The 27,296-nt window shown below is 38.5% G+C and overlaps 3 protein-coding genes across 3 annotated transcripts in view; 2 read left to right on the top strand and 1 right to left on the bottom strand.

Annotated features, from left to right (window-relative positions):
- Positions 1-27,296, top strand: part of LOC134744043 (zinc finger protein 716-like) — a 53,484-nt gene that overhangs the window by 9,201 nt on the left and 16,987 nt on the right. The gene's annotated exons all lie outside the window — the stretch shown is intronic.
- LOC134744040 (zinc finger protein 431-like) lies at positions 1,127-10,190 on the top strand. Its single transcript, XM_063677695.1, has 10 exons — positions 1,127-1,353; positions 1,422-1,836; positions 2,179-2,316; positions 3,058-3,256; positions 3,915-4,004; positions 4,526-4,743; positions 5,809-6,007; positions 6,579-6,668; positions 7,551-7,697; positions 9,299-10,190. Exons 1-10 carry the CDS (start codon positions 1,237-1,239, stop codon positions 9,456-9,458), a joined length of 1,773 nt encoding a protein of 590 aa, XP_063533765.1. The 5' UTR covers positions 1,127-1,236; the 3' UTR covers positions 9,459-10,190.
- Positions 11,218-17,200, bottom strand: LOC134743939 (zinc finger protein 25-like; the record flags this gene model as incomplete). Its single annotated transcript, XM_063677570.1, has 10 exons — positions 11,218-11,443; positions 11,829-11,975; positions 12,490-12,579; positions 13,072-13,270; positions 14,112-14,338; positions 14,893-14,982; positions 15,339-15,537; positions 16,160-16,297; positions 16,477-16,888; positions 16,958-17,200. Coding segments are annotated over 10 exons (1,905 nt in total), but the record flags the coding sequence as incomplete, so codon positions are not given.

Raw genomic sequence — 27,296 nt, 5'->3', positions numbered from 1 at the left:
CATTCATACCCTTACCTTTGACTAACCCTTATTGAAAAGCTAACCAAATATAAGGCTAGCCCTTAATAAGGGTTACCCTTATCTTTAAGCGCTTTTTATAAAGGTTTCCCTTTGCGTGAAAGAGACAGGATTAGTATATATCTACGGTAGTGTATGAAAAGGAAAGAAAATACGTGCCTAGTCAAAGAACGCCGCCGTCGCCGCCGACGATCGCTCGGATTCGAAGTAATGTGTGCTTTATGAACAAGGTAGACGACTTAAATTAGCACGCTTATATGCTAAAAGGGAAGCCCTTTATAAGGCTAACCCTTATAAGCAATATGCAAGGTGTTGGTGAGCGGATGATAAGGGTTTTGTAAGGGTATTTGGGCTACCGATTACTCAAATGTGGTAGCTTTATATAAGGGTTTTTAAAACCAAAACAAAGGGTTTCGTCTGGCAAAGGGTATGGTGAGTTAAGCCTTATGCAATACCCTTATAAAACCCCGATAAGGGATAGCGGGCCGGTCCCTGCATGTGAATGACTTCAATATCCTGGCTGAAGAAGTGGCTGCTTACCTGAGTAGGGCGAAATTTTAATTTTAAGTTTTTTTGTATCCAGTGACATGTAACGAAGCCATACGATAAATAAATGATAAGTTATCATTAATATCATCATATACCTATACCTACTAACAGCCTTACCTTATCTGACATCGGGTGCGGATGCAGTATATACTTATATACTGTATATATAATACACGGTGAAATTATACAGGTGTAGTTTGGCCCAGGACTGTCTCATTTCAAATATAGACAGAGAATCATACTGTCTTTGTCTTACGCTAGTACTAGCAACCAAAAGAAAGGGATAAGTGTAAATTTCCTTGTTCTTATTGACTGACAAGTTGAGTACATAGCTTGCTCGAGTCACTGGACCCGCCCACACCTTTATACAGTTACTTTGCATAAAGCTTTGATGATTCTGCGCGAAATGCCTCAAAATCAAAATGTGCAAAGCCCATGCTTCGTGTGCAAGCACACTACAACCTTGCTGTAGTTGTGTGCCCTTGATTTATTATCGAAAACGAGAATAACGAAACGCAACTGAACTGCTTGCTGCTATCTGTCAGTGTCAAATTTGTTGTCAATGTTGTGTTGATAGCCAAAAGTAGGCTTGATTAAAAACAGTTATTTTGCCCCGTATAAGCTTTTCTTGTTTAAAAACGTGATATTGAAACCTATTATTATACTATAATGAATACTTGTAGGACGTGTCTTAAAACTCCCGCTAACAAGGATATTTCAGGCCTCCAAAAGAGTGTAAAAGATGACAGTATAACGGACATCATGGTATTTTGTTTGGATATAAAGGTAAATATTAGTGTTAGACCTGGTATAATGGCGTATTACAATTGTTACATTATTTACTTTAACTCCAGGTTTCAGAAGACTCCAAAATAACTACGAAACTATGCAATAGTTGTTATAGAAAAATCATATCGTTTTACAAATTTAAGGCTCTGTCTTTGAAAAATGATGCATATCTTAAATCGCTGGACCCACTTGAGCCGCCTGCAGACCAAAAACTAACTGTGTACGTGGACGAAAACGGAATTAAACATGAAAATTTCGTGGAATCTGAAGATTTTGGCCCATGTGTAATAGAATATAGCGATAGAGAAATTAAAATAGAAATAGATGTTAAGGAAGACAGACTAGCAGATTCAGAAATATTAGATGATTTTAAGGAAGAAAATACGTTTGAAGATCACATATTTGAATCAGATGAAGAGCCACTGAGTGTGGTACAAAAAATTAAATATGAAAATGTTGAGGATGATACCAAAGAAGAAGGTGAGTGTAATCTATAGGACTTGCGCAGTAAAGAGAGGCTATACACATAAGAATATATTTTGTAAAGATATGAAATTGTTAGCACCAAAAGGCAGAAACCTGCGTGTGTAAATCATAAAGATTCAGATTCAGATTATTTATTGGTAAAAATAATACAAGTTTTTACACGTCATATTTCCAAGTGCTTTAAGATTAGACTTAAATGTACGATAGATATAATTAAATACAATTTCAATATGTCAGTTATTGGTTCAAGTTAATAATCATAGAATAATGTTATAAATTAATAAAGATACTCTAGAGAGTCTACCATGTACTGAATCTCTGTATTTGTTTTTTCAGTTCCAGAACAAAACTGCGAGCAGCCACTGCTTAAATGTAAAGCATGCCCAAAACAGTTCCACTCCATCGGAGGGCGGAAGAAGCATTACCGGACCAAGCATCTAGGGAAAAAGTCCAAGTGTGACATTTGTGATAAAGGTAATTTGTAATCACTCTCTATGTGCCCATCTTTGACTGATTTTACAATTATGAAAGAGAATGGGAATGGTTTTTTTTTAATGCATTTTCTCCAGATTTGAAATATTCCTTCTTTGTTTCAATGGAAAGGTTTGGGAGGGAATTTCCAGTTGGTCCCAACACCATCTCTAGGGTCTTGGAGAAATTGAGGAAACTCTTTAAAAGCCATATAACAGGGCTTTGAGAATATTTTATAGTACCTACCTAACTTATGAAACTGTAACTATAATTAACGTTAAAGCATTTAAACTGTTTTGTTAAGTAGGTTATTTAATTGTTGAATATTATACTCTTACCTAAAGATTATATACAATAGCCTCCTAGCAGAAGCAAAAGGTCCTGGGTTTGGATCCCGATTAGGGCATGTATTTGTGTGTGTTATCATGAATATTTGTTTCTTAAGTTATGGATGTTATTTATGTATATGTTGGCGGCCGAGTGTAAAATCAGGCAGGTCATGGAATTACGAGGCATGTTGTGAATCGTGAAAATCATTCTCTTGGTCCCTGGGTCCATGGAGCTCCTATTTCTTAGCAACTTAATGAACCTAACCTACCTAGATAGATATTGGTTTAATATGACTGCCATAAGAGTATGACGGGACCCATAGTACCCTTAGTACAAGCTTTGCATAGTTTGAGGACTTAAGTAAGACTGTCCCCAAAATGTTGTATGTTAAGATTATTAAATTATTAATTTCAGAGGTGGTATGCCTGTCAGTGCACAAGCTTAGAGTCCACAACCCGTCAGGCATGCGGTTCACCTGCTCAGTTTGTGACCGCCGCTTTGTATCACAAGCTGTGTTGGACCTCCACATGGTGTCCCACACCAAGGACTACCAGTTCCAGTGTGATGTTTGTCAGAAAAAGTTTAGCTGTAGAGGTTTTCTCTCAAAACATATGTAAGTTACAAGGTACTGTCCGCGCGCCAATTCCGTGCATTCAGAGGTCGAGGAAGTGGGAGGGTGTGCGCCGCGCCCGTACGTACAAAATGACACTACTCTTGTCATGACGCCCAACATTCCTAACATTCCTCAGCCGTACACGGAATTCGTGCGCGGACAGTACTTTCTTAACTGGAAATGAACTTGGTGAAATATTCATGTGATATGAACTCACTATGTCACACATGACACCCATGACTATGGCAACCGATTATCGTACTGCTACTGGATACAAACCAAAATAAATAAATGCATTGCTCTTACTATAAAAACTATTGAAAACAGGGTACAGTCAGAAAAACTACTACGTTGGAAGTTTAGCACTACGATTTCCCATCCCCGGTAAAAGAGGCAGAGGTAAACCGAAAACAAGATGGAAAGACGTAGTGCTAAAAGATATGATTAGATGCAAAGTGTCCGAGGACGACATCGGGGATAGGCCGAAGTGGAAGCGAAAGATTCGGAAAGCTGACCCAGGATATGTAGTTTGGAAGAGAGAGAGAGAGAGTATTTGTTAAAAAGAAACAAAATTGAATAGAGATTTCCTAAATTTTCTTAGTAAAAGGGTAAGGGTAAGGGTATAAACTATAAAGTATAATTTCTGCGCTTGTTTCAGGCGGCAGGTTCACATAAAGGAAAGGAACCATAAATGTGAACATTGCCCAAAGGCTTTCTTTGGCAAAGATAAACTGCAAGAACATATGAGGTAAACTTCCGTGGGTAAACTTTATATTGCTACTTTTGAATATTACTTGTATTTTTACTCACAGATAGTATTTCTATATTAACCTAAGACCCACCATAGAAAGTTTTTCCATTTTTTATTTGAACCTTGTTCTATAAGTAAATTGGAACGAATTCGGTTTGTTTTACAACTCAATAAAACAAAAGAAATGCTACTTTATTTGTTTCATGAAAGGTTCAAATTAGATTGCAATAAATATGTACATTTTAATGTACATTTAGACTCACGAGGTTAAATTAACCTTATTAACCCTTCTGGTAGACAATATGCCATATTATATTATGGTACCATCGAGCTGATTTGATGATGGACACAGCACAGAAGGTGGCCAATTAGGAGCTCTGTGATAAAACACCGCAACGTATGTTAGAAGTGTCTCGATTAGATTAGTTGCCTGTTGAAAGAGAAGTACAAGACAAAAGCTTGTAACAAAAATGAAATTTGTTGACAAAAAACTTATATATACTACCTTTGGCTCACAGGACACACACAAATGAGAAAGATCATCAAATTTGCGAGGAATGCGGCAAGTCGGTGGCCAACCTCAAGATGCACGCGCTCCGCCACCAGCCCAAGGACGAGCGGCGCCTGCTGCAGTGCAAGGCGTGCCCCAAGCTGTTCTACTCCATCGGCGGTCGCAGGAAACACTACAGGACCACGCATCTGGGCAAGAAGTACAAGTGTGACATTTGTCATAAAGGTAGGTTGAGCCCTTTCCTTCATTTATTTCATTTATTTAATGCAAAAACCATGGTTATAAAAGGTGTTACGTAGAGATTTGGTACATGGTCACCCTGCAAGGGCGTAGGAATGTCTTAAAAACTAGTTAAAGCTAAAAAGTTAATTTATACAAAACAAGATATGTTTAAATTGGTACTTTCAGTGGAAATATAATAATAATCATATGAGTTATGAAATTATTTTGAAGACTTGTTTAAGCTGTTTTACTATTGTGGCTGATCGGGCCGCCAACGATAAATAAAAACGCTGAATACTTTATAATACACCCATGTATATATAAACACGGAAAAAGCACAGGATATTTACAAACAAAATCTATTTACACAAATAATTTACATAAGTTGTGCAAAATAAACATTTGGAATTTATTGACAACACAGAACTAGAAAAAATCTAGGTATACATATACCATCCCATCAGGTATATAGGGGTGGTAATCTAGGTATATACAAAGATAGATATAACTCTATGGTATATATATATATATATAAAGGTAACAAAAGACGCGCGCTGGCAGCGGCATCGGCCAGGCCGCCAGCGCGCGCACAGCACAGAGTTCCGTCGCCTACAACTACATCAATTAAAGCGGGGAGCCCAAGTCACAGAATATATAATAGTACTACCGTACAGAAAGGAAACTTCCTACAAAACCGAAGTTTGACAGCGGTTCAGGGTCGAATCATGCTAAAGCTGCAAATTAAATTGTAGCATCAAAAAAACCGGCCAAGTGCGAGTCGGACTCGCGCTCGAAGGGTTCCGTACCATTACGCAAAAAACGGCAAAATAATCACGTTTGTTTTATGGGAGCCCCACTTAAATATTTATTTTATTCTGTTTTTAGTATTTGTTGTTATAGCGGCAACAAAAATACATCATCTGTGTAAATTTCAACTGTCTAGCTATCACGGATCATGAGATACAGCCTGGTGACAGACGGACGGACAGCGGAGTCTTAGTAATAGGGTCCCGTTTATACCCTTTGGGTACGGAACCCTAAAAAACTAAAACGTTAATCTTGTTCCAGAGGTGGTGTCCCTGTCAGTGCACAGGCTACGCATGCACGCCCCCGACGACCTCCCGCATGCGTGCGCGCAGTGCGGGCGCCGCTGCGTGTCCCACTCCGTGCTCGAGGCGCACGTGCTCACACACACGAGGGACTATCAGCACGAGTGCGAAACTTGCCTCAAGAAGTTCAGCAGCAAGAATTTCCTTACGAGGCATCAGTGAGTTAGAGTTTTGAATGATTCACGGTTAGTTTCACTAGACTTATATTGACCGGGATATAGACCGTGATTACCTTTTGTATTATTTATGAGCCCCCGATATTTCGACGCAGTTACATGCATGTGACATGGGTGTCAAAGTTGTGTAGACCGCGCTCGGTCTACCCTCATTCTTGCGCGTCGGCTGCGTTCGTTTTCAACGTTACCAACGGTCGCATTCACACTTGTTGGTCTGGTCGCGTTCACACTCGCTGGTCTGTTCAAGCATACTACTGACAGTGTCGCTACGCGTGTTTGATTCGGATATCACTGGTTTTTTACACAAACAAATCACAAATATCGTCGAAATATCGGGAACTCATAAATAATACAAAAGGTAATCACGGTCTATATCCCGGCCAATATAAGATCAGTGTTAGTTATGTATATACGGTGACTAAAAAATAAGTGCATTCCCGTTGCCATGGAGGTTTTTGGGATGGGACTGAGCTTACTGTGGGACTAAGTCAGTCTGTTTATTGTACTTCTAATATTTTATTTTTTAATGTTGTATTTGATTGTTTATTTTCAGACGGCAGGTGCATGAAAAAGAAAGGAGCCATCAGTGTGAATTTTGTTCTAAGGCTTATTTCAGCAATAATAAACTACAAGAACATTTAAGGTGAGCATCGAGGCAGGTAGATTATTTAAACTAGTGCCTACGTCAATTCTTGGGATTAGTTGTGATGCGGACCCCAGCAGGCTCCCATGAGCCGTGGCCAAATGCCGTGATAATGCGAGGAAGATGATGCAAAAGGTTTAGCACCTCTAGAGTAGTAGGTAGTAACTGCACTTTATTCACTGTCCATTGAATAGAGGGTATTACTGCAATGTTCTGCCACCAGTGCAGCACTAGCCCCTTTAGTAAACCATAGAGTAACTTATACATACTGTGCCTATAACAGTTTTTTGACAAGTTTTCAGACATAATAGGTTGACTGGTAGATAATGCCTTATGGCATTAAGTCCGCCTTTTGTACTGTAAGGTTTTTTCTTTTGTGCAATAAAGATTAAATAAATAAATAATAAAATATGACATCAAGGCGGTTTGTTTACAGAGGACCTACCGGGAAACGCGAATCCGAAATTTCGCTATCTGCCTCTTTATCGCTCAAATATGCAAAAGTGATAGATATGTTAGAGAACGAAATTTCGATTTTCTTGTTTTGCGGTATACCCTCAGATTGTGGTAGTGGCGCTTCCTACGCAGAGTTTCGCGTAATATTCCCTATTATAAAGTCATTTATAATTATAAAGTTATTTTATGGCACTTTACAAAGTAAGGACGATAACCGAGAAAAAATCCGTACATTGACCCGTCATTTCCTATCTCTGTCGCACGCTCATGATTATATTGCTGTCTCGCTCGCACAGTGGCATCACCCGCCGGCATTATGAATATAATAATGTTGTCTAAAGTCCTTACTTAAATGTGTGCGTGATTAAAGAGTTCTAAGCCAATAAATATGTAAAGCCTGAACCTAAATGCCTCTTATCATCACAGGTCGCACACAAACGAACGGCCGTTCACCTGCAACGACTGTGGCCTCTCGTTCACAACAAAACAGGCGCTAACTAGACACATGCTCACGCACAGCGACATCAAGAACTACCCCTGCGAGCTGTGCAGCATGAGCTTCAAGGTGCCCGGGTACGTCGCCATTTTAAACATTTGCGTTATTGGCCAGATTGTGTCAACTGACAGTTCTCACGTCGCACGCAACCTGTTCACTTGTAGCAAGTGACTGCCGTTCACAACGAAACAATCGTTCACGGGACACATGTTCACGCACAGCAACGTCTAAAACTACCCCCGCGAGCTGTGCGGGATGAGCTTCAAGGTGCCCGGGTACGTCGCTATTTTAAATATTGACGTTATAGTCCAGATTGTGTCAACTGACAGGTCTCATGTCGCACACAACCTTGTAGCAAGTGCCTGTCGTTCACAAGGAAACAAGCGCTCACTAGACACATGCTCACGCACAGCGACGTCAAGAATTACCCCTGCGAGCTGTGTGGGAAAAGCTTCAAGGTGCCATTTTTACTTTGAACATTCTGAATCCACAGGTCGTACGTAAACAGCCGTTCATTTCCTGAGTATTGCCTCTCGTTCACAATGAAACAGGCGCTAACTAGACACACGCTAACGCTCAGCAACATCAATTACCTTGTGAGCGTTGTCACCATTTTATAAACATTTCTGTTATTAGTCGGAATGCGTTGAAACCTGACGGGTCGCACACAAAAGGTTGTTCATTTGGGAGGCGCGCGCTTACGAGGCGCATAGGTATGATAAATACGGAATAGGAGCGAGAAAAACCACAGACGGCCGTTAGCGCACTGACATATATGTATTTAAACAAGTAACAGCGTGTGGACGCAGCCTCACGCACACATATGCAACACTTCCTCCCCCTAGGTACATAACTAAACTAAAACAATTCTTAAATATATTTCTGAAAACTAATATTGGTACGCTTGCGTAATATTTTTTTGGGGACTATTGGCGCATTGCTCGCCATGTCTGGCTTCTGGCCTTCTCCTTTCGCCTCATGGAATTCATCCTCATCATCTGAGCTTATCACCTTCTTTCTTACTTCGCTCTTTGCCTTACTTTCTACCTCTGCGGGGTCGTCCGATGATGGGGCTAAAGTCCCATGAGTGAGGGACCCGGCGGTGGTTCATGGGTTGACATCGGCAACGGTGACGGCAGTGGAGTTGGTGGCGGCGGCGTTTGAAGTGCAGAGGGTAAGGATGTCTCAGGTAAGACACAATCCAGTGCGTCACCTGCATATCACCCGGCTAGTAATGGCCAGGCGGAAAGTATAGTCAAAGTGATCAAAAAAGGGATCAAATAATAACAGGGCGTAATGTACGGGATAGTAAGGATAAACTATTACAGTACTTGTTCAATTACAGGAACTCCGTTCATTCCACCACGGGCTCTTCGCCAACTGAACTAGTGTATGGACGCAAACTAAGATCGCGTTTAGACTTACTGCACCCGGTAACGCCAACGCCTTCATCCTCATCGGTTACCCTTGCTAATGTTATCAAAAATAAACAACTAGTGACTTCAATGTGTCAAAGGTCGCTTTTTTCAAGTTTTTTGTTACTTGTCGTATTGCGTTCTAATCCGGCAGGTGTACTTTTGTCAGTTTTATCCCACGTCTGTGGACAATTTTTATATTCTGTGGACGTTGAGTAAAAAAAAGAAGCACTTCTAGATCATGTTAATGTGTATTATTGCAGGAACTTGAAGGCGCACATGATCAGCCACACGAAGGAGAAGCGCTACCCGTGCGCGTTCTGCGGCGTGCGCTTCGGCCGCTCCGACCACCGCAACCGACACGAGTTCACCGCGCACAAGAAACACGGACAAACTGATCCAGATATAAAGCCGGATTGCTGATAGTTAAATACACTCGAAAGCATTACCCTCCTCCTTTGGCAGTCGGGTAAAAATAGGTCCAAAACTGGGATTCATCAGACTATTTTAAGGCAGAGCCTTTCCTTGTAGTGATATAAACATAGTCAAAGCAAGGACCATAAGAGAGGACCAGCAGTCTTCTTACTACGCGCCGTACACCGCGGAGCTCCGTTAGTTAGTATCATTCTACGTCGCTAGATGTCACTTTTATGGTCCTTGGTCAAAGCAACCTATCCTAATAACCTTTGAACTGAACTATCGGTCCAGCACGCGCGGCTAGCACATCTTGTCGCGAATGACGATCGGCGTGAGCGTGACATCATAATTTGTCGCTTACCCTGTTTGTTTTTCAGATTAGAAATTTCATAACCTCAAAAGTAGTGGTAACTTTTTGCCACCAAAATTAAATGTGAGTAACTATGCACTGAATTATAGTCATATTATTGTATCGCAATATTAGATATCATGGGAACCTTAGCATTTCAGAAATTAATTAATTACCACTACTTTTGAGGTTAGAAAAAATCAAATCCTAAAAAAACAGTATAGTTGGCAGCACAACTCGCACGCGGGAGACAAAAGGTAGTACAAAATTGTATGTAATTATAGAAAACGTTTAGACTCCGAGATATTAGCGTTTTATATGAAATGAAACACGAACAAACATGATTCCATAGTTCCTTGTCAATGTCTAACAATCCTGAGTGGGTGACAAATGTAAAAACATTAACTAATTTTAATAAATTATGTGAAAATACATTAGCGTTTTGTTTTCTACTCCATTATTATCCTTCCTTTGTCAATAAAACCTGAATTACAGTCTACACGTGTTTTATCATCTCTGCAAATACTACCCGATTTTTAAGAGACGAATATAGGTAGGTAATTTAGCGCATTAATACCACACCAGTTCAGTTCAGTTCTTGGTTCTTATGGCATCTGTCCATTGGGACAATTTTGCCAGCATCAAGGTTGTGGGAGCAGAATTTCAGTATCAGAACTTGATCCAGTCCGTGTAGATGCTTGATCGGTTGAAGAATCTAAACTACTTCTAATACCACACCAACTTGCGTGTTTTTGCTCGTAGGTAACTAATACGAACTAAACTAACGACTAAAACTAGTAGGTAGGTAATTGTGTACAGTCTGGCAAAAAAGAATAGAAATTAAAAAGTGACAACACTGTAGTGTCGTCCCGTTTTTCTGATTGATTTGAAAGGGACGACACTACAGTGTTGCCACTTTTTAATTTCTATTTTTTTTGCCAGACTGTATAAAACAAAGGCCCCCGCCCCGTCTGTTGCGTGTATGTATGTATGTATGTTCACGATACTACTGAACGGATATGCATAACGGCTGCAAAAAAAGCAGCTGTTGTTTATGATAAAATGTTGAGATAACATAAAAATAGTATAAACAATCTGATTTATTAAGTTTTTATGTCACATGATTGGTCTCTTGTCCGTTATGGGGTGATTATAGGTACTTTAGGTACATCTGGTTAACCCTGTATCGGGGGCCCATTTCTCGAACGGTATTAAGATTAATATTATTGTGTTGCCATGGCAACCCATACGATTTGACAGTTCATGCACTAATCATATTAGTCTAATACCGTTCGAGAAATGGGCTCAGGCTGAGGGAGATATATCTCCCACTTACGGCTTTCAAATATGTGTTCTATTTTCAATAAGTCTGATTGACATTCGATTGATAAAGGGTTAAGAAATGAAATCAAAAACTCCGAATATAATATTGTATTGTGTCGTTTTAAATTTATTTTTATTAGTTTCAAACAACATTCTTTATCAGCTGTCAGGTTTTTTGTCCACTTCAGTTTGTCCGTGTTTCTTGTGCGCGGTGAACTCGTGGCGACTGCGGTGGTCGGAGCGGCCGAAGCGCACGCCGCAGAACGCGCACGGGTAGCGCTTCTCCTTCGTGTGGCTGACCATGTGCACGGTCAAGTTTCTGTAATAATACACAATATCATTTATAATGTACCCATAATTTACATCCATGCCTATAATGCTTTAAGTATTTATATTTATATCAAAGGATATGAGAGTAAAATAAAAGAGACTGCGTGCAATTTAAAAAGCGGCGCGTTGCAGTACGCGAAACACGGCGGTCGTGAACGCTGCTCGCACTGTTAGTGCTTGAGAAAGTCGGTGAAGGAAAACATCGCTAGGAAACCGGACTAAGGCCTATTTTAACCTCTGGGTTGGAAAGTCAGATGGCAGTTGCTTTCGTAAAAACTAGTGCCAATTCTCTGGATTAGTTGTCAAGCGGACCCCAGGCTCCCATGAACCGTGGCAAAAAAAGCGGGACAACGCGATGATGATGATGATGTTACCCGGACGTCTTGAAGCTTTTGCTGCACAACTTGCAGAGGAACTTGCGGACGCCGCTGTGCGTGGTGAGGTGTCTGTTGAGATGGACCTTTTTCGTGAACGTTCGGTCGCACTCGTTGCAAATGTATGGCCGCTCGTTCGTGTGACTCCTGTCATTAAGTATTTGGGGGTTTTCAGAAAAAATGGTATAGAATGGTAAACACTTAGGATTAGACATACGAGTACAATATTTTCGCCAAACTGAAGACTATTTGTGCTGGCATTATTTTGCCGAGCGCTATCACAACACAATTTAGGTGTTTTAGGCCACCAGCTATAGTGGCCTAGCGGTAAGAGCGTGCGACTTTCAATCCGGAGGTCGCGGGTTCAATCCCCGGTCGTACCAATGAGTTTTTCGGAACTTATGTACGAAATATCATTTGATATTTACCAGTTGCTTTTCGGTGAAGGAAAACATCGTGATGAAACCGGACTAATCAAAATAAGGCCTCTGGTTTGGAAGGTCAGATATGGCAGTCGCTTTTGTAAAAACTAGTGTCTACGTCAATTCTTGGGATTAGTTGTCAAGCGGACCCCAGGCTCCCATGAGCCGTGGCAAAATGACGGGACAACGCAAGGAAGAAGAGGCTATACCGGATAGGGACGCAATATGTTGTTGCTTACCTTATATGTTCTTTCAGTTTATCTTTCTTGAAGAATGCCTTAGGACAAAATTCACATTGATGGCTCCTTTCTTTTTCATGCACTTCCCGTCTGAAACAAATAATAAGAGTTGCATTTGTATTATTTCGTTTGATTTTCAAACAAAACAAAATGAACTGTTTGACCCTGTGCTATAGGTTCAAATTTCACTGGCAAAGTTTGGATTTTCTGCTTGTATAGCTGGAGGATAAGGCTCTTTGAGATTCATAAAACTGATGATTTCTTCTTCTCTTCAACTTCAAACGTTTGCCGACTCTTGTCCTATTTATACAGGGTGGCTAAAAAATAAGTGTATTCCCGTTGCCAGGGAGGTTTTGGGATTATACTGAGCAACTTTTACTAAGGGACCAACCACGAAATCGCGAAAAAAAAATTACCCTCCCATAGAAAATGGACCAGCCGAAATGTATGGAACAGTAAAAAATTTCGCGATTTCGGGGTTGGGCCCATAGTAAAAGTTGCTCAGTATAATCCCAAAACCTCCCTGGCAACGGGAATGCACTTATTTATATAAACTTATTACTGTTATTCTTTACGACTCACCTGTGCATCGAAAGGAAAGTCTGAGCACTGAACTTCTTCTGACAGACATCACACTCGTGTTTATAGTCCCTGGTGTGTGTGAGCATGTGCACTTTGAGTAGAGACTTGGACGCGCAGCGGCGCTCGCACTTGACGCACGGGAACGGGAGCTCGCCCGCCGCGTGCATGCGCCGCTTGTGCTCCGTGAGGCACACCACCTCTGACGCATGAACATTTCAAGTTATCAGCCGTAGCCAAGATGACACTCGTTCATAGCATTTAAACTAGAGATGGGCCGAATATGGAGTTTGCCGAATACAAATATAGCCAATCCACAAATTTTAACACACGTGTAATTTGTGAAGTTAGGGCCCGTAGATTTAGAAGCTTGGCTCTACAAAAGATCTGATAACTTTTTGACAGTGCGAGCCTTATGGTTTCGTCTTGGCAACATTTTACATGAAATGTTTTTAGTATATTCTTTATTCTTATACATTTAGGTACGTTCCCTGCTTTGCCGTGACGATAAAATCGTTTCGTTACCGTACGACCACGATAAATTGTACCACGATATGTTTACCTAACTAGTCCAAACAATGTTACGAAGTTAAAAATTATGTTCCAAGCATTTCCCTCTATACCTTTTCGTTGCCTGACCTAATGTAGTCAATATGATATGTGCTGAGAAAGGGGCGGCTACAGGGCCTAGGGCGGCAAAGACTGCAAATCCGCCACTGAGTATACTTACTTACTCCGTTGGCTCAGCGACCCAAAATTAGACTTGGCCTCCGACACAAGGCAGCGCCACTTTCCTCGATCCTGTGCGACCTCACGCCAATTGGTGACTCGAAGTTCGCGCAGATCCGCCTCCACCCTGTCGCACCAGCGATACCTGGGGCGTCCAATAGGACGTCTTCTTGTTGGGCGGCCCAGGTATGCTCTTTTCACGTTCCGATCCTCATACTCTCAAGATGGCCCACTGAGCACATTGATGGGCACTGAGTATGGCTAATAAATAAAATGAAAGTATAAATTTATAAAGGTATCAAATCTCAACTCACGTTTATTACAAATATCACACCTGGGTATCTTGCCCAAATGCGTCGTCTTGTAATGCCTCTTCCGGCCGCCGATAGTGTAGAAGGTCTTAGGGCACGCCTTGCACTGCAGCAGGCTCCGCTTGTCCTTGGGCTGATGGCGCGCCGCGTGCGTCTTGAGGTTGACGACGGACATGCCGCACTCATCGCAGATTTGATATTCTTTTCCAGGTTTTTCGTTCGTGTGTGATCTGTGGATCGCAAGTAATAAGTAAAAAACTAAGGTTACTAAGTTTTTAGTTAAGTGTATGATTTTTCCATAGTTTTATAATTTTTGGGTTAGGTAGTTAAAAGTGCCACCACTTTGAAAATAAATTCGATAGAAGAAAAAACCGGCCAAGTGCGAGTCGGACTCGCCCACCGAGGGTTCCGTACTTTTTAGTATTTGTTGTTATAGCCGCAACAGAAATACATCATCTGTGAAAATTTCAACTGTCTAGCTATCACGGTTCATGAGATACAGCCTGGTGACAGACAGACGGCCAGCGGAGTCTTAGTAATAGGGTCCCGTTTTTACCCTTTGGGTACGGAACCCTAATGAAAGTAAAGAAAATTGTCGTTCGTTGCTAATTTGCTACACGGCCCTTGCTGTAATTTTATGATAATAATTCAAGGCATTTAAACTAGTAATTTTTTATATTAATTTACAATTTTAGAGTATGAAGGAGTCTCTCAGCCTCAGCGTTGTTAACAATCCAAGTAGCTAATATCTATTGATGAGATTATAACCAAAATAATGGTTTACCTTGAATGTTTTTCGAGTTTCATTCTGGTAAAGTAAGCCTTAGGGCAATGTTCACATTTATAGTTCCTTTCTTTTTCATGGACCTGGCGTCTGAAACAAGCAAACATACATATATAAAGATTTATATAAAATAAAACAAATGCGACACTCACCATCGATGCAAATGGGGGACTTTTTGGAAGACTTCAATTTACAATGAATTGGGACTTAATAAACGTAGTACGTTTATTAAATGGCCTGACATTTCGAAGGTGACGTGACGTCATGTCACAGGTGGTCACAGGCAGGGGAGGTGAAAATTATGAATGAAAATCGTGTTAGTTCAAATCAATAAATAAAATTGAAGTAGTTTAGTGGTAACAACTGACAAAAATAATTTTATTTTTTAGTTAAGTTTTTCATATTAGCCCATCCCGTTAAAAGTTAATTTGCTATTTGCTACTCACATATGTAGCGAGAGCAAACCCTTGCTGCTGAACTTTTTCTGACACACGTCACACTGGAACTGGTAGTCCTTGGTGTGCGTGACCATATGTAAGTCCAGCTCCGTCTGTTTGAGGAAAGGGCGCTTGCACACCGAGCAGTTGAACCTCATGCCGGACGGGTTGTGTATGCGCAGCTTGTGCTCATGTAGGTTTACTACCTCTGAAATAATAACTAACATGATAAAATAAATGCTACTTGAATACTTTATAAGCATATATATTGTATACCAAATTTTTCTGTAAACTTCTCTCATCAACTTCATCATAAAAAAAAATTATAACATACAGTTGATCATGCCTGACATAGTAGTTATAGTAGATACAGGTAACAAAAATATTGGGGATCCGTTTAACGGCATATTCGGTATCGAGTTCTAATTAGTAAATGTAGGAGAACAAAAACTTTGAACCAGAAAAAAAAATACATCGGGCAGGTCGTCTAAGTCGGCCAAACCTCCATACAAAGGCCAAAAAATGTTCGCATCAAAAAACTTTTTCTTCTTTTTTTTATTGATCAGAACACAATACCAAATATACCCTTAAACAGATCCCCACTATTTTTGTTACATCTTGTATAATGTCAGATTGTTACATGACATTATGCAGAATGTTACCATAACAAACAGGATATAGGGTAAATTCTGTTGTTATTGTCCTGTGGACATTATTTATTATAACTATCACAAATATGTGAATATATGAAATCCTGTAAAACCATGATTTAAAAAGTGAGCCAGAAAAATTAGCCAAGAAAAAACATATCTACTTTCCTCTTATATTACCTTTATAACAAATATCACATTTGGACCTTTTGCCTAAATGTGTGGTCCGGTAATGTTTGCTCCGTCCGCCAAAAGTTACAAACTGCTTTGGACAGGCCTTGCACTTCAGCATCCGCTGCCCACTATTATCTTCTGGAGCTGAAAAAACAAAAACAGGTGCCTAGGTTTTTTTTCCCCCTATTTGCATTATCAGAAACAGAAAATTATAGGTTGTATGAAATAACTGCTCTGCTATGAAAAAATTTTTTTTATTTAATTATCAAGAAAAAATATATTATGCTGGATATTTCTTGTACTATAATTTGATTACTTCTTACCCTCTTCTTTGGAATCATCTTCAAAATTTTCATATTTAACTTTTTGTACCACACTCAGTGGCTCTTTGTATAAATCTACATCTTCAAATGTAGCTTCTTCCTTTACATTATCTGTTATTTCTGAATCTTCTTGTCTGTCGTCATCCTTAACATCTATTTCTATTTTAATTTCTCTATCGCTATATTCTATTACACATGGGCCAAAATCTTCAGATTCCACGAAATTCTCATGTTTAATTCCATTTTCATCCACGTACAGAGTTAGATTTTGGTCTACAGGCTGCTGAATTGGGTCCAGAGATTTAAGATATGCATCATTTTCCAAAGATTGTATCTTAAACTTGTAAAACGAGATGATTTTTCTATAGCAGGTATCACACAGTTTCGTGGTTATTTTGGAATCTTCTGTAACCTGCAATTGGAGAGAATGTTGTAAGAAATGTAATACGCTTTTATTACAGCCATATCACAAACATTTTACCTTTATATCTAAACAAAACGCCACAATATCAATGCATTTTCTGTTGTCATCTTTTATGCTCTTCTCCAGGTCTGAAATATCCTTACTAGCTGAAGTTTTTAGGCACGTTCTGCATGTACTCATTATAATAGGTTTCCTTGCCACGTTTTCAAAAACAAGAATGCATAAATACGTAAAAATATCTGTTTTTGAACATAAGCCTGCTTTACTTTCGACTACGACAACACAAACAGCAAGCAAATGAAAATGACAACATGACAACAATCAACTTTGACACTGACAGTTTTATGTTGGACATAAATACGTTTCGTTCTGACTATAGTGCGCAGCCTTGGCGCAGCCCGCAAGTAGAGGATGTAGCATGAGTAGTGCGCATGTCGAGATTGTTGAGGCCAAGTTGAGGCACAGATTGCACAGACCTTGCAGAATCTCATACTATTTTTCAATTAGGTATTAAGGGCCCTCCACACTCATGCGCGAATCACGGCGCGAAGCCGCAATCGCGAGTGTGGAGTCTAGTTCGCTAATCAGCGAAATCGACTCCACACTCGCGCTCGCGGCTTCGCGCCGCGTAGTCTGGAGCGGACTTATGAGTTAGACCAAGACATTCAAGACAAGTTTGCAACGATTTTGATAGCATACGCAGTGCAAGTGTTATTTTAAACGTCAAAATTCTATTAAATTATGAATTATGTAAGTGGTTTTCATGTTTCTCTTAGCAGCAAGAGCGTCTGGAGAAAGGATAGATGTGATAACATATTTACCTGCGCAAGTGCCTCAAGCTACAGTGTGTACACTATACAGTGGTAAGTAGAATATGAATCGAAACAAAACGCACTGACAAACATCTGTCATGGTGTCAAGTGTCATGTGTCATTTTCTGTACTTCTGTATATGGAATGTAGAGTTAAGGAAACGAATCTTCATATATCAAAAAGTGACTGTAAAAAACAGTAATTAGGTGGCGCCACAATGCAATCGAGGACCAATTTTTGACGGTCTCTTAGCCTTGTCGGTAGTGACCCCGCCTATGAAGCAGGAGGTCCCGGGTTCGAATCCTGGTAAAAGCAAGAGCATTTATTTGTTTTTTTTTTTTTTATTACAAATATTTGTTCCTGGGTTATGGATTTTGTCTATGTACCTATATAAGGACCAGTTTTTCTTTGTGTAGGAATATATTTGACCTCTCCTTTAATAGTTAACTTGTCGTACATGTATATATTTTCTTCTTTAAAATGAAGATAGCAAATATAATCACTTGCTTTTAATGCAATTCCTAACGACTTTTTCCAACTTTCTAACCGTGCTGGAGTCTGAGAATTAAAGAAACATGAAGAATGGTTGAAGTAAAATTGTTAATTTACTAAAAAAAATTATAAAAGTAACAATTGTGCCCATCGCTGGGGAAAGTACGATAGCCACAAAATGTATATCTTGCCTAGATTCATCTGATGTAACTCAACTATCTTAACATCACTAATAAGGAATCTATTTACTTCTATTATTATGCCTATATGTGTCAGTTCAGTAGCAAAAGGACATGACTCATACCTGATAATTTTACTTCCACGGCTGCAATCTCCATGTGCGCTCCTCTTTGTACTTTGTGATGACCATATTAGTAGAACAGCTGGGCCTGTATTGTAAAAGGTACACATTGACTCCTCAATAGTCACTAAGTACATCACGATTTTATATTTATAGATGTCTCAGAATTTATTTTTATACCAAAGCACATGTATTAACAGTTTATGTATGTACATGACTCAATCAGGCACCTTAGTAGTGCGTGACCCATTCATGTATTTGATTATTGTAATATACACAGTAACTTGTTTGTTACAATGTCCCATTTATTGTGCTGGACTCCACACATCGTCTGTTCATAGCTCGTCAGCCATGAGGAGTAGCGCTAGCTCCTAACAGAAACTATTATCATTAACCTCTCCTCAGAGCAGGTTACCACCATTGAATTAACTTTCTTATAGTCGGCGGACTTCTATGCCCCTTACCCGACAAAACCTCGCAAGGCATCTCTGATCTAACGCTGTCAAGACCGACCGAATCTTTATGTCTTCGACCCCGACAGCGCTAGCAACAGCATCTCTGGTCGAGCGTTCTTATGGCCGGCATGCTTTTCCTCCGACCGCAACAGCGCCCGACCCAGAGGAAATCAGTAAAATATTGACTTGAGTCTGTCCACAACCAGACTCCTTTATTTGATATAAGCAAGATTATCATGACAGCCTTCCCGCAGACAAGGCGTCTTATGCTAGTACATGGCTTTATCATTCGATTTTATTGAAACTATAATGTACTTGTATATCAACGTCAAATCTTTCATAGGGAATCATATTTGTTTTATTTCCCTTGTGACTTATATTATTATCTTTTTTACTAATTATACTTAGCTCTCAATTTGCAGTGTAGCGTCTTGTACTTTACTATATATTTATTGACACACTCAAAGAAATACTTTTTCATAACAGCAAGTAGTTGTACACCAGTCGCAACAGGAAAAAGCGTCCTTTATCATAGATAATATAACAGAAGGAAGTCTTACCATAGACAGTGTGAAACGGAAGGAAGGTTTTTTATAGTAGGTGATTCGCGATATGTCGCGACACACCCGTCGAGGAAAATTAATGTTGAGTTAAGGTGAGCATTAAGTGGCGCGTCCAATCTTTTATTCTTTTCATTGCTTGAACCGCCGCTGCCCTCTTATGGTTTCCCTTTCCAGTCATCGACTCTTCCTGTATTTCCTTTTGCTCATGGTCTTCCATCACTTCGTTTACTTCTGTTGGACTTTCTATCATTTCATCTGAGATGTCCATGTGGCTTATCTCATCTGAACCATCCATTATTTCATCATCATTTAACATATCTATGTCCTCATGCCTCTCTGTATCGTCCATTACTTCTTTATGCTTCGTTACATCCATTTCGTTAATTATAGCTCTATCTATTTCATTCTCTGATGAAATCATAGGTTCTCTTATTTTTAATGACAATTCTTGATCTAGGTTATTGCTACCATATGGTGAGTTTAACGATTGTTTGATACACGATTGATCTTTCATGAGGTCTTCAGATAACAGAGACTCTTCTGCTTCTAGGGGATACAAATGTGCAATAGACCTTGTGAATATTGCCTCACCCACTTTTACTTTTGCTACTCTACATAATCCGTCTATTCCTTTAAGTAGCTCTGTTATACGACCCACTTTCCAATTTCCCCTGTTTTTACTTTCTCCTTTGATCTGTACAATGTCACCAATGCATGGCGCAATTTTTGCTTTTACTCTAGCTTGTTTTGGTGAATGATTATATCGTTCTCTTAAACTCAGTAGGTATTGATTTATAAACATGTCTTTATATTCATTCATAATCATTTCACCTCTCTTCCAACCTTCTAACAGTTGTTGCTTAGTAGAGGTACTTGAAGATGAGATCCTTTCTTCTAAATTGTCAATATTAATACACCTTCCAGGTGTCAGAAAATCCGCCGGTTTTAAAATATGTCCTTGATCATTTCCTACATAAGTCAAAGGTCTAGTATTTACTATGGCCTGTACTTCTTTGATGATTGTTAACAGCTGATTGTCTCCTAGTAAATGTTTTTCAAGGGTTCGCTTAAGACAATGTTTCACTATCGCTACTAAGCGTTCATACACTCCCCCATGCCAGGGTGCTAATTGAGGAATAAATTTCCATTGTACTCCTTTTGATGATGAATTAATTCCAGTCACTACTTCCGACAGTAGTTTAAATTGAAGTGCATTATCCGACACTATTATTGAAGGAGTTCCTCTAGCTGCAACAAATCTTCGAAACGCCAAAGAACATTCATCCGTAGACATATCTTTTACTATCTCAAGGTGAATGGCACGTACCACTAAACAAGTGAATAAACAGACCCAACGTTTTTCTTGACTTTTATCTGATTTGACTACCATAGGTCCGAAGTAATCCATTCCAACATAAGTAAAAGGTGTCTCATATTTTACTCTCTCTGGAGGTAAAGCAGGTGTGTTGGGTAAAGTGTAAGCTCCTCCTCCGTGTTTTACACATTGTGGACATTTATTTATGATTTTCTGAACTTGTGCTCTACCTTGTGGAATCCAAAACCGTTGTCTCACTTTACTTAATGTATGTGGTACTCCTACATGATAATTTTCTTCATGTATTCTTTTTATGACCTTATTGGTAAATTCACAATTTCTAGGTAATAAGATTGGATGTTTTGTTTCATATGACAAGTCTGAATGTGTCAAACGTCCTTCAGATCTAAGTACTCCATCTATGTCGGTAAATAGTCCTAAGTTTCTAGTGAGGTGTGTTCTTTTGCCACCACTTTCCTCCGGGAAGTATTGTTTTTGGACTTTTATTATCTCTTGTACTTCTGACTTTATTTTATTATTTATATTCGTTTGTGCAAGATGATCTTTATCTGATATTTCTGTCATTATGTCTTCTTTATTTGATGTAACTATTTCCTTTTCACTTGCTAATTCTGTAATCTTCTCTTCAGATGCTTGTGTGTTATGATTCGAGAGACCCTCCCGCGTCAAAAGAGTATTCTCTACTACGGGTGAACTTGGCCACGTAGTTGGATCTTGTAACAAAAATGCTGGACCGTTTAGCCATTTGGTTAATTCTTCTTTTGACTTGAGAGGCCTCGTTGCCACATCCGCTGGATTTAATGTAGATGGAATGTACCTCATATCCAAATCTTTATTACGTTTGATTTCTTCTATCCTTCGTGCTACAAACGGTACTAACAGCTTATTCGATTTGTACCAGCTTAATACGATTTGACTGTCACACCATAGCACTTGCTTAGTTACCTTTATTGGGAGATATTTCGCCACATATTGTAGTAATCTATTTCCAATGACAACTCCTAGTAATTCCAATCGTGCTATTTTCAAGTTTTCTTGATCTTTTATAGGAGTTAGTCTGGATTTTCCAATTACAAACTTTAAATTGTTTTCTTGTAATAAATAAATCACTGCTGAATATGCCACGACTGAAGCGTCTGTGAAACAATGAAGTTCACAATCTTTGTTGTTCGACATAAGTCTTGGTAGACATATATCTTTCACTGTGTCAAGATCTTTCAAGATAATTTCCCATTTTTCCGTTACTTCATTTGACACAGGTGAATCCCATTTCTTATTTTCTTTCCACAAAGATTGTAAAAGCAGCTTTGCCGGTAAGACTATGGGTGCTGCAAATCCGCATGGGTCATAAATTGACGCTATTGTCTTCAACAATCCTCTTTTGGTAAATGCATTATTCTTGAGCTTTACTTTCATCTGCAGTGTATCTTTATTCAGATTCCAGTCTAATCCTAATGTTTTTACTGTATCATCTTTATTACAGTCGGTGATGATATTTTTCAGATCCTTGCAGTTTGAATTCCATTCACGAATGTTCATTGAGATTTGCTTAAATGTTGATTTACAATCCTCGTATATTTGTGTAGCTTCCTGAATGTTATTTGCTCCGGTAAGCAAATTGTCAACATAGATGTCGTTTGCTAATTTTCTCATGTGTTCTGAATCGGAATTCATTAAATGATGTCGTATCGTCGCATTCAGTAAGTACGGTGAAGAAATTATGCCAAAAGGTACTCGTGTGAACCTATAAATTATTAGATTTTCCTTTGTGGCTGGTTTAGATATGTCCTTAATCCACAGGAATCGAGTAACATCCCTATCTTTGTCATGCAGTCCCACCTGTAAAAATGCCTTTTCGACATCTGCTGTCATTCCAATCTTGTGACATCTAAATTTGATTAAAAGTCCTGTTAGATCTTCTAACATTATTGGACCTCTATATAGACATTCATTTAAGCTTTTATTGTCTTTTACTTTTGCAGAAGCATCGTATACGATCCTAAGAGCTTTCCCGGGTGCCGAAATTCCATGATGGGCCAGAAAATGTACTGGATGATCCACTTCAACATTGTTAGGGACAATTTCTATCACACCTTTATCTACCTGATCCTTTAGTGTTTGTTCGTAAACCACTAATGTTTCCTTATCCATTCTATTCAATAGACTTACCAAACGACCGTAAGCTAAACCGAAGTTTGAAGGTAAGTCTGGAGGATATTCATTCCATGGCCAACTTACTACATACCTATTATCTTCGACCACTGTCGTTTCATTAAATGTTTTTATAGCTTCTTCATCCCTATTAGAATTTGGCGAATCTGTTATTCCAATAGATTCCAATTCCCATAAATTCTTAACACTACCCATATCTAAAGGTGGATCGGGCTTATTCAGTTTATTTCCATAGGAAGTTTGGAAATATGTGAGAACAGTCAGCTCATCATTCTTTCCTTCATTCGGTTTGCCAGAGAGGATCCATCCGAATACAGAGTCCACAAGATACAAGTTTTCTTCGAGTTCTATTTTCTCAGTACGCATAAGTGAATAATAGTAATCATTCCCAATTAAAATGTCTACCCGTTCGGACAAAGAATTGTCATCGGCCAAGACGATATTTTGATCATATCTGTTAACATGTTTTAATAATTCTTTTCTTGGATAAGAAACGCCTTGTGTAATCACCGGTACAACATTTGCAAAGAGTATTTTTAATTTGTCATCCTTTGTTTTTAAACATATCCTAACTAGGTCGCTTTTTATTTCTTTCGGTTTGTCTGATCCAAAGGTAAACACGAAGAGATGATCCTCTTCTTCCACAGCCAATTCTAATTCCTTGGCAACTTTCTTTGTTACATAGCTTCTTTGTGATCCACAGTCTAATAGTAGACGACATTTTTTAATAACTCTGTTTCTTCCGACAGCATCAATGACTGCTGTTTGTAAAACAGTTGAACCTTCTCCATGTACATGTAATGTGTTAACTGGTTTAATGTTAGTATGTGATGAGAACATCTTGGGGCATAATGCTCTATTATGTTTTCCTCTTGTTTTACAGTGAACACAGATGAGATTTCCTTTTCGACAATTAGCTTGTTTATGTCCTTTCCATAAACAACAGAAACAGTGACCCTTTAATCGTTTCTTTCTGTCTTCAACAGTTTTATATTCAGTACACTGGTCATTATAATGACTATTTTGACAAAAGATACATTGTAACTTTCTTTTCTTTAGATCTGATTGGGTTTCATCGTCTTCTTTCTTAGTCTCATAGGGTCTCTTCTTTGGGGTAAACGTTCCTGTACTTCCAGTAAATGCTACCGTACTAGATTGGTTCTTATTAAATTTCTTAAAGTTCTTATTGTGTTGAAATTTGAGTTTATTGAAAGTCCTTTTCTTTTTCATATCTCTGACATGTAAAACTTCTGTGGTATATTTATTTTCTTCTGTTTTATCCTTTTCTTTATAACCCTTTGCTTCTTCCCTTGCTGATATGACTACCTTAAGCTGACTTCTCAAGTCTTGAATGGATTCTGTAGCTCCTTTTAATTTAACTTCATACACAATGTCTTCTGGAAATTTCTCCATTATTGAAAATCTTAAATGATTATGGTTGATATCTTCTCCGAAGGATTGCAGCACTCTGAGATGTCTTTCAATCTCATCTAGAGTCTTACGGCAGTCTTCGAATTTAAGCGCTGGCTTAATTTTGTTAAGTGTTGCATAGTGAGCGTCTACTATTTGCTCCTGTTTACCATATCTTTCCTTAAGAATGTCGACAGCAATTTGATAACTATTATTGGTTGTTTCCAAACCGTCGATCATAACTTTGGGCTCCCCTTCCAAGGAAGCTTTCAAATATAATAATTTGTCCACATTACATAAGTCACGACGACCTATGGTCGATTGAAATTGGTCCCAAAATGGGAACCAGCTCAATACGTCTCCTTTGAAAATTTGTAAATTGAGTTCGGGCAATTTGCTTCGCTTTGCTGGAATATTTATTTCACCGCCTTTATTCTCTTTATTAAATTGTGCAATGCGTGCATTGATTTCTGCTAAGATCTCCTCTCCCTCTAACTGGGACGTGGTCAAATTGGATATTTCATCGGCATTAGGATCTTGTGATATGTTAAAATACTGATATAAGTCAGAGCTAAATCTATTAATAATGGATTGTAACTTTGAAGCAACAACATTACTTTCTTCTAATTCGACACTGGTCCATGGACGTTGCTCACACAGAGCTTGGGCATTTTTTGTCAACCTTTCAACATTGTTGGCAAATTTGGTTAATCTTATAAGTAAAATCTCTTCCATTTTAGAGACTATTCTGAAAATTTTACCAATACATGTTGTTATTACTTAACAAGAATTGTGAGTATTTAAATAAGGGTACTCATAAAACAGTTTCATGGTTAACGTTAACAACATTCATAAATGAACCATTATATTTTAATTTTGATCATAATTGTAAGTAATTTTGATGAGGTATTATCATGAGTTCATTGTTCATAGTAAGTCATGACAAAATTTACTCTAGGTATAGGAATTAGTAAGCGTTTGTTATCAATAGCATAAAGTTTAAAATTTAACTAGCCTTTCAATGTTATTTCATGATACTCATACCTGCAACATAACTGTGCTATGTAAGTATAGCAGTATTTAAACGTTAAAGAAAGAAAATGAACTTTACAACATCACTCTTCTATCAAATGTATGTAAGTATTGTAAGTACTTATTTAAGCATTATTTACTTCTCTCTTTTTTTTATAAATGCATACTCATCACTATTAAGTCATTTACATTAGTCGTCACATACCTGGAATTATGTAAAGATGAAATTCCTCGTTTTTAAAGTTAGCTTTCTTGTTGCTAAGAAATACAACGACCAATCTTGCTGATTCCTAAGAAACAACAAAGAAATTCCCTAATGTACAATTTCATTCATAATTGCATGATATTGGTTAATGATTTCAATGTTAAACCCATACCGGCATAATATTTATGTAAACCATCGACTACAAGTCCAGTTTGTCGTATAAGTTCCTTTTAGGATTATGAATAAATAAATTCCTTGTTTTAATGTTAGAAGTATACATAAAGAGTGTAAATGGGTATAATACAACCCACTTACTAGGTTAGTAACTTGGAAACTCTTATAAAGCGTAAATAAACATCCGCCATTATTCCAACAATAATCTTTGTGAATTTTACTCACATGTACAATTGAATATATTTCACAATCTCTTACCAGAACCGCTATTCACTTATTTCTGGATACTCTTGCCTTCCACCATAATTTTCCTTAAGAATTAATTAAATCCGTTTACTAATAAAGAAGCTTGCTTATATTTTAATTTTCCGTTCCTTGAACTTGACGACATGACGACTTACGACAATAGATATATAATTACGATGGATGGATGGAGCTAAAGCTCGCTGTGAGCGTCGTCTCACTCTTTCCTTGAACGTCTTACTCTCACCGAAATGCTAGTATGAGATGTCAGATTTCTTATAGCCGTAACAAATAATCGACCGCCATCGAACCAATCGATCAAATGAACGAGTCCATTCTCTATGTAAAGGTTGTACGCACGACACAATTTCAACAAAATCGTATGCGATTTATTGTGAATGTCGTAAGTCCTCTCCAGACTACGCTCCCGAGTGTGGAGGAGACTTTAGACCATTACGTTTGTTCCGTGTCTTTTGCAATTGTTTTGAACATGATCATTAGCTTTTAAACGATTACCATGTAGTATAAAATATGAAGTTATATATTTATTCATCACATGAACACATTCGAGAACATTTTATAACAGATAGGAGTGACCAAGACTTCATTTGATCACCAACACTTCCTTACCTATTTCCGTTCACCATTTCGCTTCCTTTTAATTTAATTAACTTTATTTAGTCATAAGTAACACTTAAAATCATAACAGAGAAATTTTATTTTAGTTATATTGTTTTTTATGAAGTTGATTTTCAAATACAAGTACTATATATCATTAAAAGATCACAACTGTATCGATCTGACACCTGTGATTCCACTTACCGCCAACAGATGGTGCCACCATCCTATTAAATCATGAAAAATTTCTATAATATTTATTTTTATTATTTGCACAGACAAGAGTTAATAATAGTTAACAGCTTATATAAAAACAGCCGTATGAATCACGTCTCCCTGACTCCGAACCTGACACCTTTGTTCAAACACGGTTTTAAGTAAATTATGGTATTTAGTATGATCAAACTATATTTTTGAGTTTAATTTTACAACCAGCAATCCTGACAACACCTTCCCCAAAGTGCTGCCAAGATCCCTGCATCCTCACACCAATTTGTGCCCATCGCTGGGGAAAGTACGATAGCCACAAAATGTATATCTTGCCTAGATTCATCTGATGTAACTCAACTATCTTAACATCACT

This window comes from Cydia strobilella, chromosome 9 (genome assembly GCF_947568885.1).
Source record: "Cydia strobilella chromosome 9, ilCydStro3.1, whole genome shotgun sequence".
Classification (NCBI taxonomy): Eukaryota; Metazoa; Arthropoda; class Insecta; order Lepidoptera; family Tortricidae; genus Cydia; species Cydia strobilella.
The sequence above is the reverse complement of the archived record's forward strand: the minus strand, read 5'-3'. Positions and strand labels throughout refer to the sequence as shown.